Below are 14505 nucleotides of genomic sequence, written 5' to 3' on the forward strand. Positions count from 1 at the left end.
TAAATTATAAATGGTGGTATTATTATACAGGTTATATTAAGGCCACTTGCCTAACCTAACTCGAGGTTAACCGGTTAAACTTGGAGTTACCATGGTTACCAGTACAATTTTACACTGGGTTGGGTTAATGGTTTAACCGGTTAACCCAGGGTTAGTGGGATGATGCAAGTGGCCCTTACCAGGCGTGGCTCACTCCGCGATTTCGTCGCTTTGCTACAGGTGGCTAAAAGTACATCCCTTCCGCCCCAATTTTGGGGAAAGCCATGAGCCGCGCGTGGCGCTGTCGCCACCTAGCGGCCATATCTGTGCTGATCGTACCTAGGGTTGCCAACCGTACTATATTATATAGTATTGTACTATATTTTGGCTCTCTGTACTATATGCTTCTGGAAAAATATATAGTACGCTAAAATACTATATTTCCGATTAAACGTATATTACACTCATGTTTAGTATTTTATCTAAAAGTACTATATTTATTTGAAATGTAGGTACTATAGTTTTGATGGCTTATTCTGGAAAATACTATATTCCACCAATAAAAATTGGCAACCCTAATCGAACCAGACGCGTTTTGTTAGAGAGTGAGTCTTCTGTACCTAGTACTATTATTTATTCTGTGCCCTTACAGACGAAAAATCGGTCAAGAGTTCCTTAGTCGGGCCGTATGAAGGTACTTAATATAGTATAGGGCTCCGTAGCAAGCTCATTTCTCCATACAAAAGTTGTTACGTTTTCATTATAAAACGACTAGCTAGATTGCTCTGAAACTTTGTACTTACAATAGGATCATGGTCTAATAAAACATGGTCTTCCATTCCCAGAGTGACACGCGATTACGTCACAATAACATTGCCACTTTATTTCAACATAACATGTTACATGGGTACATTATACCTATGGTTAATAAGTTAAAATATTTCTTTATAATTTTATAATTTTCATTTATATGTATTTTAGCTTAAATTTTACAATAACACGTCATTTTTAATTACTCGTTAGCAATATCTTCCGATTCACGAAAGAAATTTCAGACTTTCGGGTAATTCTGTTTATACTACTGGCAACACAGGATAGCGCTGTGGACATTTGACACACATTTGACAATTCGGATCTAGATAACTTCATGCCCTGACCGTCATCCTTGTCGAACGCGTGTTAATTGTTATTTCCTTCTCGCTCAGTGTCAGCAGTCGCAGTGTTTTCCAAACTTTTCACGTCGTAAGCTTGGTAATTAATGTGTAACTGTGAATTAGTTTTTTAAACGTTTGTCTTGTATAGATAAATAAAGTTTAATTTAATACATAAGATTTGTTTTATTTTACTATGTTTCTACATAAATAACTTAAAATTAATGCCGTTAAAATAATTTTCACCGTTGGTTAAAATTCTCCCACATTTCAAAGTTTGAGAACCTGTAAACAGCATGATGACGTAGGCGCGTGTCAGTTAGGTCATACGCGAATCTCGGAATGGAGTACCAGGCGGAGTATATTATTATACCATGAATAGGATAAGGTATATCTAGTCCTGTAATTAGTTTAATGTAGCTTTAGATACCATTGTTAAAAAAACTACAGTGAATTTGTTTTATATGCTGGTGCTATATATATACTTAAACTAATTATTGGCATAGATATACCTTATGTAATTGTATAGGTACCTATGTATGTGTCCACCGAGGGTTCCGTACTTTTTAGTATTTAATTTGCTGGCTATGGATGAGGTCTTGGTGGCTCAGATGGCAGAGCACTGGAGTATCGATCCAGGGGTCGTGAGTTCTGTTTTTCCATCTCCTCCCGGCGTGGAGGTTGTCATGAGGGATCAGTGTGTGGTGTCGCCCTGCATACTGCTTTCGAGAGGGGGAGCTTCGGCTCTAGGGCCTTCGGGTCCAAGGAGGGGACAGCCTCGGCTGTCGGCAGCAGGCGGTGTTCGCGGTAGAATGCTCTGCGATCCCGTGTTCACCGTCACCATTGCTGCGAGACGGGCATACCGTGGAGGGTTTAGTCGGTATTTGGCCCTTTGGCCACGAGTCCGACATATCCGTCCTAGTTCCCCGGCTAGGCGGAATGCCTAAATGCATTAATTACTCCACGTAGAAAAAAAAAAAAAAAGGGGTCGTGAGTTCAAGTCTCACCCAAGACGGTAATTTTTCCAGTTTTAAATATATTCTAAGCTTAATAGCATCGTTCGCAGACGTTTCTGCTTGTTAAAAATTCATTTTTTTTGTATTTGTTGTTATAGCGCAGTGGTGGGCAAGCTTTGTTCATGGGGGGCAAGAAATTTAGGAAATTTAAGTGGAGGGCCAGAATTGTAGCCAAAATTTCTTTTGATTTGTGATAATCGTGGGCCTATGCCATATACTAATTATTTCATAGGACCGGCGGCGGGCCGGATAAAATCCATTCGCGGGCCGTACTTTGCCCACCACTGTTATAGCGGCAACAGACATAAATAATCTGTGAAAATTTCAACTATCACGGTTCATGAGATACACGGCTCGATTCGGGAAATGAATTAGAGCTTCAATAGATATGAAATAGTAAAGATATGTGACGTTTCACGGCAAAAGGTACCTTATGGCGGCTGGCGCCGCGATGCGGGAAATGAATTAGAGATTCACTAGATATGAAATATAACACTTTAAACTCTCGCGTTTTGTACACATATTTAATTACACAAACGGGTCTACCGCGATATAATTTCATTGTTTTTACCTTTAATTCCGACGTTTCAGCTGAGTTGCACCAGCTGTGGTCACGGAAAGACTGACGTCCCAACAAATGTCAACGGAGATATTAATAAAACACCACTAAACTACCCGAAATTAGTTTATAAAAATGTTCGGGGTAGACAAAGAAATTGCAGCTACCCGTTAAAGTTTAATGTTTATTGTCCACGGCACGACACGCAACACTCACAGTATCCGTACACTGGTCCGAAGATATATCCGCTGGTTTCAACATTTGAATCACTCATCATTCATTTCTGAATCATTTCTTTGTCTACCCCGAACATTTTTATAAACTAATTTCGGGTAGTTTAGTGGTGTTTTATTAATATCTCCGTTGACATTTGTTAGGACGTCAGTCTTTCCGTGACCACAGCTGGTGCAACTCAGCTGAAACGTCGGAATTAAAGGTAAAAACAATGAAATTATATCGCGGTAGACCCGTTTGTGTAATTAAATATAGATATGAAATAGTAAAGTTATTGTGACGTTCCACGGAAAAGGTACCTTTTACGGCGGCTGGCGCTTACGTCGCATAGCGCCGCAATAATATTGGAGCGACGATAATAATAGCGTAAGCGCCAACCGCCATAAGGTACCTTTACCGTGGGACGTCACATATCTTTACTATATCGTATCTAGTTAATCTCTAATTCATTTCCCGAATCGCGCCGACAGCCTGGTGACAAACAGACGGACAGTGGAGTCTTAGTCTTAGTCTTACCACGTATAAACTTTCATAAGTTTCTGTGGCGCATCTTAGTTTTAAGTTCTTTGTATATGTTTTTGAGATGTGTAAATAAATTGAAAAAAAAGTAATAGGGTCCCGTTTTTACCCTTTGGATACGGAACCCTAAAAATGAGAACGAAACTCCGTTTGTATGGGAAGGTGAAATTAGTAAAATAGTGGCACTCCCAACCTCATCACTGCAAAGTCTGCAAAGTTAGATTAGACAGACTCTACTATCAAGTAAAATGCAGCATTAAACAAACCGGTCAAGTGCGAGTCGGACTCGCGTTCCAAGTGTTCCGTACTTTACCCAATTTTTTACACTGTATTCGTGACGTCCCACGGTAAAGGTACCTTATGGCGGTTGGCGCTTACGCTATTATTAACGTCGCTCCAATATTATTGCGGCGCTATGCGACGTAAGCGCCAGCCGCCGTAAGGTACCTTTTGCCGTGGAACGTCACATTTTTTTATGTGGAACGTGAATGAAATGTCTTTAAAAAAAGCCTTAGGTTTCGGATCAAAAACTAAGTAATTGAGTCCGACTCACGCTTGACTGAAGAACTATTTTGTGTATTTTTTTCAAAATTTCATACCCAGTATTTCCGGATATAAAGGGGGGGAGGGGAATGGCCGGACTGACAGACAGACGCACGAGTGATCCTATGAGGGTTCCGTTTTTTTCTTTTGAGGTATAGTCTGACAAAAAAGAGTAGAAATTGAAAAATGGCAATATTGTAGTGTAGTCTCGTTTTCTTCTATAAATTCAAAAATTGAATTGAGAAGGACGACGCTACAGTAGGTATTGCCACTTTTTAATTTTTACTCTTTTTTGTCAGACTATGTATACGGAACCCTAAATAACTATTTCACACCTGGTTGTTTTTGATTATCGTAATAAACATTATCGTAATTATTTACCTGCTATAATCAAGAACCATGTTGCGAGCTGTCGTTATTTTAAGCTTATGTTGTAAGTGATAATGATATAATCATTATATGTGACGTTATCTATGAAAAGGGACCTTATTGTCGATGGCGCTTACGCCATTATAAACGATGCTTCGATATAAATACAAGGCCGCGCGACGCTGTGCGGCGTAAGCGCCATCGACAATAAGGTCCCTTTTCATAGATAATGCCCCATATTATGTTGATAACGATTTTAGCATTTATTAAAGTACCTAACTGGTTTTGTAGTGAAATCGGTCCTATTTAGGGTTCCGTACCCGAAGGGTAAAAACGGGACCCTATTACTAAGACTCCACTAAACTCCGTCTGTATGTCTCTCCGTCTGTCCGCCTGTCACCGGCCTGTATCTCATGAACCGTGATAGCTAGACAGTTAAAATTTTCACAGAGGATGTATTTCTGTTGCCGCTATAACAACAAATAGTAAAAAAGTACGGAACCCTCGGTGGGAATAAGTCATGCCATTTAATTTCCTTAAATGTACTTAGTCATACCCCGAAGTTAACGGAGTTAAAAAAACCGGACAAGTGCGAGTCCGACTCGCCCACAGAGGGTTCCGTACTTTTTAGTATTTGTTGTTATAGCAGCAACAGAAATACATCGTCTGTGAAAATTTCAATTGTCTAGCTCTTACGGTTGATGAGATACAGCCCGGTGACAGGCGGACAGACGGACAGTGGAGTCTTAGTAATAGGGTCCCGTATTCACCCTTTGGGTACGGAGCCCTAAAAACGCCGTGTCGGTTGATGATAAGTTAAAAACTTTTTCTTTTCTCATGCTCTGAAGAAGAGGGTCATTGTGTTTCTAAAAGGTGTGCAGAAAATGATACGTTTTTGCACTAGTGCATTTTAGGTTCCAAGTACGATTTTATGATTTTTTTACGACAAGCAATTGAAATTTGGGTATAAATGAATTTGTTATACAATTTCCATTCTGATATTTGACTCCCCATTCCATAAATAACGATACTTTTGCCTAAATTATGAATTGATAGTACCCTCAGAAAATACTATAAAAATGTATACTTAGTAATGTTTTTAAAAAAGCACATGCATTTTACTTTCCTCGTATTCGAAATGAAAAGTAGAGTGTTTAATTCGGGTGAAAGGCATAATTTCATCCCTTGGTTAACAATCAACTATTTATTACAGCGATAAGCTGGACGCAGCGCGCGGAGCGCACTCTGGACATGATAATAGCTTTCGTGGAAGGTACGCTGAGGGATATCGAGCTAGAATACAACAGGACGGACCCCATAGTTCAGAACTCGCACCACACCCCGGCTTATGAAGTTGGCTACCTCTTGAGGACTATGGAGGTAAGTTAGTCAAAAAAAAATCGTTGTCTGTAAAATCGGTATAGTAGTAGTAGTAGTAGTAAACACTTTATTGCACAAAACAAGTACATAACACAGAGAGCGTACAGTAAATGTGTACGAAGGCGAGCTTATCCCGTTAAGGGATCTCTTCCAGCTAACCTTTAAGTCACTGAGAGATATATATGAAACGGTTTACGGATACGGTACGGGAGACGGTGATACGGTTTACGGACGAGATTTTCCTTTGCGTGATAACGTCATAAGAAAACATTACCATTACGCCATTAAATTACGTAACGTTGCCATGGAGATCTGTCCACAACGTTACCATGGAGATCTGTCCACAACGTGACTCTTTTTCGTACAACATATGCTACCGGTGTTCATCGATTTATAAGACGTTATCACGTCAAAGTTTTTTTAGCATTAGGTAAAGACTACGCGATGTTGACGTGTCTTTTAATTGAAAAAACCTTTTTTTAAATCAGTAACTATAACTACTTATTATTTATGAAAGCAAAATAATGTAAATAATCGTATTTATGATTCATAATTATTACATATTTGCCGTGACTTATTTTTCAAAAGTGTTGTTCAACAAAAAGACACGTCAAAAATGTTTACCTTTGTTCTAATGCTAAAAAAACGAACTATAGCTTCTATAGCAGTAATACGTAGTAGTAACCACTTAATTCTACACAACACAGGTTTACATACTATATACAGAAATAAAGGTACAAAGGCGAACTTATAAGGGATCTCTTCCAGCTAACCTTCGAGCAGATGAGGGGCGAATCAAATTAGATAGACATACTTACGGAATGCACAATAACATGTTAATAATAATGTAGATGTGGAAGGTAATCGTGCCTTTACAATACTTCTATGAATAAAATTAGGAAGGAGAAAGAGCGAAAGCAAAAGTAGCGGAATAAAATATTTATATTGACAGCAAGAATAGAAGTTAGCGATTGGCACTGTGGTGGATTTGCCCTAAGGCCCAGTAGGCCTGGGTTAGCAAGACAAGGCGCATAGATGGGTGCTGAGAAAGGGCGGCTACAGGTAGGGTTTTGCCAGATCGAAAGGCGCTATTATCGGGAAAAAGTATCTGTTTTTCGGGATTTTGGGACTTGGGTCGGGGAAAAAAAAAGCATTCAAATTAAAGTAATTATATTAAAAACAACGATATTTTACATTACTGGCACTACGACAGCTGCTCTGCCCATAGACGTTTTAACTTTTTATATAAAAATAGTATAAATTCTTTGAGATCTAGCAAAAACAAAAAACTGGACGCGGGTCGCTCGCTCACTCGACGACAGTTCGGCACTTGAAATTATTGTTTTATATCGTGAAGCTGTTTTTCGGGACAATTTTCACTTTGTCGGGAATCGGGAACACATGCTAAAAATCGGGAGAATCCCGCCAAATCCCGACCATCTGGCAACCATAGCTACAGGGCCTGGGGCCTTAGGGCGGCCGGGTGGATTTCATCACCAAAAATTTCACCATACAAAAAAATATTTTTTTTAAATGTTTAATTTAACACGATTCTAGCTGGGTAAAGTAATAGGGGGCTGTATATTGAGGATATTTATGGTATTTATACAATCATTTGTGGCTTATATTTGAAGTTATCGCTTTCGGAAAATAAAAACGCAAGATGGTGATGACAATCATGGTATGGTAATGACTCTTTTATAGACGGTAATGACACTGCATGTACGGTAATGACGATTTGGGAACGAATTTATATATGTATTAAAAACGTATTAAAAAAACAAAAACTTTTTTTAATTGTAAGGCTTTAGAACTTTAATAAACATTACAAATAACATGTTTTTGAACATAAGACTAGCTACATAAATTATTTTTAGAAAATTATAAAAAATACATTTTATTCATATAAATAAATATATAACAAGTATTTTTATTGTATAATTTTAAATAATTTATATTCCGAAATAGGCAATTTATGTATTCATTTATTTTTTTGGGTTTTTTCAATGTTAAATCATATTAACAATATTGTACTCTTATTATCAGTTTAAACCCGCATCTTCTTTTATCTACTGCATAACTTGGTATTTATATCATATTATAAAATTGCTGGCTTACCAGTGAGCTTAATTTTTATGATATATTACTTTTTTTTGATAATTTGATTCATTGCATAAGTTTGTATTTTGGTTGTTTTATAAATTAACTTTAAAAATAGCTATAATGATTTAAATCCATATATATATTGTTTAATAGCTAAACATTAATATATAATCAGTGTTTTATAAGTTGCAAGACCCCTACTTGTAATGCATGTCATAAGTTACAAAATGTTAGGTATTGGGTCCGGTGACTACCCAATGGTATAATTATTAATTGCTGTAATTATATACATCAATTAATATAATATTATCAAAAAACATAAGGCCATTACGATAGTGAGCCAGTACCTTAGCCTATGGTCGCTTAAACTTAATATATGTTGCTTGTTTAAATACTTTGTTTTAACACGACTAACATGCAATTACAGACTCTAAGTTGCACGATTTACATTATTAGATAATAAAAAATAAACATTTGTATGTTCTAAGTGACCTAAATTTTGCCTACTTCAGTCAAAATGTTATTTAAAACTAACCATCCTCTAGTGTGAAAAAAATAGTCATATCTTCTTCTACATTTATAAGGTAGACATTATATAGTGTTAGAAGACATAGAGAACGTTTTTCAAACATACAGCTTAATTTCATAATGAATTATAGCAAAATAACTAGAAAAGTTTCTGAGAACCGTCATCACCATACACATGAAATCATCACCGGTCGTCATTTTTTCCCGGTGATGATGGGTATGGTGTTGACGATTTGAGAGTTTCTTGTTTTTATTTCTAGAATACGAATAATAGTAGTTAATGTCTATGATACACAATAAACTTCATGTAGTTTGCCATTCATTTCAATAATTATTTCTAATATATCATTAGTAACTTTTTTAAACCAAAGCATAACGGTGATGATGCTCTGTTGTGACAAACTACGTTTTACAAATTTGTTCGTAATATTTCTCACGATTCAATGATGTGACTTTATAGTGAAATCATTTTTGGCATTCTATATTAAAGTGAAAAATAGGGCAAGGACCTTTAGCGGTATTTCGTTGTTCATACACGGAGATAAGCTCACATTGACATTACCATGACGGTGTTGACGAATATTCGTGACAAAATTTTAAATATTTTTAAATGTACTTTCTCGGTGAAGGAATTATTGCATATTTTCCCATGTGTTAAACAACAACATGGAAAAGATATAAGTAAAAGAAAAATCGCAATCGTACGATAGGTATGCTATAATTTTCACTGCAAACAATAAGGTTCCGATTTTTCCGGTAGACGGTGATGATTTTAGACACATAAAACATTTTATATAAAAAAAACTATTAAGTTATTGGAGATGGTAATTGAAGGAACATGAAGATAATAGTTCTTAAAAACATATAAAAAAGTTGCAACTCGCACAACCTACTAGTTTTTTTTATAAAGACCGAACCATAAGTTTTCGCAGGATTTTGAAATCCACCCGGCCAACACTGCAAATCCGCCACTGGGTTGGCACATGCCACACATACAACATTGTCTACGGCGTAGTCTAATAAAACATGGTCTTCTCTTCCCAGAGTGACACAAGCCTACGTCACAATAACATTGCCACTTTGTATAGCGCTATCGCATATTATCATATAGCGCTGTCGCATGATGACGTAGGCTTGTGTCAGTCAGGTGACCTAGAAAAGACGGGAAGAGAGTACCAGGCGGAGTATATTATTATACCATGGTCTACGGGGTCAGAAACCCCCCCCCCATACTAGCGTCTTTCGACCGTCGTCTTGCCAGCGGGCGACGCAACTTTTGCGTTGCGTCAACGTCGGCGCTACGGCAGCAGCGTTTATCGAGCGCCAGCGACGACGCGACGTCTCTAACGTCTTTCGAACGTCGGCGTCTTACCAGCGTCTGCACAGCGTTCTTGCCCTGACGCGGGCGCTGGCAAGACGCCAACGCTAGTCTGGAGTGGCCCTAACTATAGTCTGTATCTTTAGGTATTTAAATAAAAATAAACAAACATTTTGTGCACTTTCGGGCAGTTAAAACATTTATTGGTTAACCGACCAAATTACAAAACCGCCTGGATCAGTCACTGAACGACCTGACTTTAACCTACAATATTTGATCGGGTAATGTGTTCATCTACCCTCAACTGGCTTAAGGAGTCATTTTGAGGGTAGGGTTTGTTTACTTTTATTTAAATACCTAAAGATACAGAGTACACCCATAGTCTAATAAATCATGGTCTTCCATTCCCAGAGTGACACGGGCCTACGTCACAACAACATGGCCGCTATATATAGCGCTATCGCATATTATCATATAGCGCTGTCGCATGATGACGTAGGCCCGTGTCAGTTAGGTGACCTAGAAAAGACGGGAATGGAGTACCAGGCGGAGTATATTATTATACCATGCACCGACCGAACGAGATCGAGCGCGCCAACTTCTGGCCGAAAGGTGTCGTGTTTCGGAGGTTCCGGGGCAAACTGCCGAATCCGACACAAAGAGCAGCCGATGCAACGGAGCCACGCCGTTTTGTCGACCAGTGTTTAGTTTTAAGTTTATAAAATACATTATGTATGTTAGTCTGTAAACGTAATATGGGCATTGTTGCCTGATTTAAATTTCTAAATAAATAACTATCAGATTATACTTAGGAGTGCTACAGACGAATGGTGGACATCTACAATTCGACCATAACCACGGACTTGTACAATTTAGACGCGTTCACTACGGACCACATCATGTTTCTTAAGCATATCGAGAACTTCTACTGGCTTGTCTATAATCTTGAGCACATGCTGCATGAGATCGAGAAGAAATATATGCTTAAACGTAAGTACCATTCTTATTAGGGCCACTTGCACCAGCCCACTAACCCGGGGTTAAGCAGTTAAATTGTTAACCCAGTGTCAAATTGTACTGGTAACCATGGTAACTCCAGATTTAACTGGTTAGCCCCGGGTTAGTGGAATGGTGCAAGTGACGCTTAGTATAGAAAGGACACTTCCTACAAAACCAAAGTTTGACAGCGATTCAGGGTCGACCATGATATCCCTTTCTAACTTATGGCACTAAGTATCCCTTTCGGCTATTTAGGGTTGTCAAAATTCAAGTAATTATCTTATCTGTGGTCGTGCACGCAAAGGGACGACAAGTTGTGTCAACCCTAATTGCTCGGAGCAATGCTGAGCCGAGCGGAGCCGAGTTTCCCCGAAAGTCAGGAGTGTCTCCCCAATGTTAGAGATGGGCCGAATATTCGGTAATTTTTCGGTCTTCGGCATATTTTTCAATGTTCGTATTCGGCCGAATATTTCGGTTCGAACTGTTATTTACCGAATAAACAATTTTTTAAGGGTGTCCGCTAGTTAGCGCGGATGCACTTCGCGATCAGGTAGGTATGAGACGTTTCCGTTTCTTTTCATAAACATTCCCGGTTGGTCGGGAGAAGGGTCAAAATAGTATTTTATACAATCGTGATATAATAGAGAGCTTTTCAGTCGAGTACCGTGTTTAGGCAACGAAGCTTGCTGAGTTGCCTAAGTAAAGGTACGAGATTGAAAAGCTTGATTAGATATATCACTATTGTATAATACAATACTTTTTCTAAGAGTCAACAAAAATAATATTTTAAACTAAGTAAACAAACCAGAAGTCTAGTATACAGCTAGGATACGCGAGCAGCCGCGATACCTTCATACTGTATACTGGAACGCGCCTCCGCCCCGGTCATCGACACCTTCTCGTAACTTATGAGGCCCTGGTACTTGCTCCGCGCTAAATTCAATTATTAAACAGTTTTTTTCGCGATTTTAGCCACCGTAGCCTATGGAGACTAACAAGTAACGCTAAGCGGTTTTCGTCGCCTATGGATGTTCCTATATTAAGGGTGTCACATGCGCGTTTCTGACTTATGAAGCAATTGTTTCTACAATAATTCTATAGTAATTTAAATTGTATTTTTCTTAATTACTCGTAAAGCATGTTAATTATAAGATGTAATAATGTTTTGAAAAGATGTGTCCCGCCGAGTTTGTTGCCGGTCCCATATTGGGATACCCTCCTCCAATTGAGGGGGGATTTAAATCTTCTCGGGGCAGAGGTGTACGGTTGGAGCCGGTAAAGGTTTATTTGACGTTCATAAGCGCATTGTAATATGCCTACTTGAATAAACTATTTTTTATCGTTATCTTTAATACAACCGAAAATAAATAATTAATTTGAGCTATGGTTTTGTTTCGTCCTCTTGACCGCGGCGAGCTGAGATTGGTCAATTTCATTATAGTTGACTAAACTGTATCGAAATTAATATTATAGTTGAGTTGGGAGCCCATACATTAAAAGTACCCAAATGCAGTTTGGTATACGAAATCTTAATTCAAGAATTACAGTCGACGAGTAAAAAAACACGTTATGAGTACAGACCGCGGACGTGAATGAACTTGCCTTAATTATTCTGTGCTTCAGCATTTTAGGCAGTTTTAGCCCAACCGAATATTCGACCGAACGTCATTTTTTTGCCGTTTTATGCGTAATGGTACGGAACCCTTCGTGCGCTAGTCCGACTTGCACTTGGCCGGTTTTTACTGAGGTGTGCCAATAAAGAGTATTCTATCTTCTATTATGTACCTATTATTTCAGGGGCCGGAATGTTCGAACATTACGACGACTTCACGACACGCCCGCAGCCGACCACCAAGCGACACCGCTTCCGGCCCCAGGCCGTGGTGTCCATGACCACCACCACCAAGAGACCCAAGCAGACCTGGTGGGCAAGGGACTATGGCTGGGACCAGATGGACGAGTGGTGATAATTCATTTCTTTGTATAAAATCTTTTATTTGTATAAAATCAATATTCCTAATGCAGTAGCTAAACGCAGCCGTCGGGCTCGGCTAGTATTCCGAAGCTTTTTCTAAAGCACCAATAGGAGCGCTCCACATACCCTGTATCGCGGCCAATTAGAGGCACCTAAATCTAAACCACCATTTTCTACTGTTCAAATTATGCAAATCACTCATCGAATTTAAACTGTTTTGAGACATACTAACATTGAATAATTTTACGGTTTAGACTCACTTGTTTTTAGTCACTCGCGCGACATGTTTCGGAGAGTTTAGGTCTCCTTTCTCAAGCACTAACAGTGCGAGCAGCGTTCACGACGGCCGTGTATCGCGTACTGCGGCTCGCCGCGTCGCACGCTACGCGCGCGCCGAGAAAACAGGTTGGGCGAAACATGTCGCGCGAGTGACTAAAAACAAGTGAGTCTAAACCGTAAAATTATTCTATGCAAATCACTCTCTCATCAGCCTCCATACCAATAACACACCACTTCTGCATTTAACCCTTTAGTAAGGAACCCTTGTAAATCAGTAACTTTGGAGGATTATAATAGTTTACTTCAAATCGAAGCATTTATTTGAGTCGTCGAGATCCTGACCTGCACGGCGGCTACAGTACTATGTACACTGTACAGAAGGTTCACTCTCTTACAAAAAGCGTCTATTACGACAGCGGTGTGCGGCAACTACTAGGTACTGCTAGACACCAAAATTGTGGTCCCCTTGTACTTGAAGCGACGCGACGAAATCGCGCAGTGAGCCACGCCTGGTATAGGCCAGTCAAATTATGTCCAAAAAATGCGGTCCGGGGAATTAATTCCCAGCAAGCTGGACATCGTTTTAATACCTTCATTTGGTTCTAATCTAATTACGTATACCTAATCCGAGTTTGCGCAATTCCAGGAGGTGTGCATACATTTTGGCAGCCTTGGGAGATACATTTTTCTTTGATTGCCAAACCACTCTCGATGTAGAAGGAACCGACCATCAATTTCAATGGCAATACCAGCAAGGTTTGGTGTTAGAAAAAAAATATGGTTGTCTGTAAAGTTGGTTTACGGACGATAATTTTGCGTGATAACGTCATAAGAAAAAAATTGATGAAAAATTGCATACTTTGGCCGTAACGTTACCTACCATGGAGATCTGTCCACAACGTGACACTTTTAGGGTTCCGTACCCAAAGGGTAAAACGGGACCCTATTACTAAGACTTCGCTGTCCGTCCGTCCGTCCGTCCGTCCGTCCGTCCGTCCGTCCGTCTGTCACCAGGCTGTATCTCACGAACCGTGATAGCTAGACAGTTGAAATTTTCACAGATGATGTATTTCTGTTGCCGCTATAACAACAAATACTAAAAACAGAATAAAATAAAGATTTAAATGGGGCTCCCATACAACAAACGTGATTTTTGACCAAAGTTAAGCAACGTCGGGAGTGGTCAGTACTTGGATGGGTGACCGTTTTTTTTTTTTGCTTTTTTTTAGTTTTTTTTTTGCATTATGGTACGGAACCCTTCGTGCGCGAGTCCGACTCGCACTTGCCCGGTTTTTCGTGCATGCTACCGATGTTCATCGATTTATAAGACGTTATCACGTCAAACGCGTTTTCGGATAAATTATTTCAACATGATCATACCAAAAATTAAGAAATTCAAAATGGCATGTGATCATGGAATGAAATGACAGGTGATCGGTGATCACGTGACGATTTAATAGAAAACTAAGGAAAGTAATTAAATGATCAGCCGTTTTTAAAACTGATCTGCAAGAAAATAGCCATTAAATCATTTGGACAGCAGACAAATAATA

The 14505-nt window shown here is 39.1% G+C and overlaps 1 protein-coding gene across 1 annotated transcript; it reads left to right on the forward strand.

Annotated features, from left to right (window-relative positions):
* Positions 1–4394: 4394 nt before the first annotated feature.
* Positions 4395–12673, forward strand: LOC134802815 (uncharacterized). The gene is made up of 4 exons (XM_063775541.1): positions 4395–4434; positions 5584–5750; positions 10512–10689; positions 12496–12673. The coding sequence occupies exons 1-4, from the start codon at positions 4401–4403 to the stop codon at positions 12663–12665; spliced, it is 549 nt and encodes a 182-aa protein (XP_063631611.1). The 5' UTR covers positions 4395–4400; the 3' UTR covers positions 12666–12673.
* Positions 12674–14505: the final 1832 nt, after the last annotated feature.

Source organism: Cydia splendana, chromosome 25 (assembly GCF_910591565.1).
Source record: "Cydia splendana chromosome 25, ilCydSple1.2, whole genome shotgun sequence".
In the NCBI taxonomy this organism is placed as follows: Eukaryota; Metazoa; Arthropoda; class Insecta; order Lepidoptera; family Tortricidae; genus Cydia; species Cydia splendana.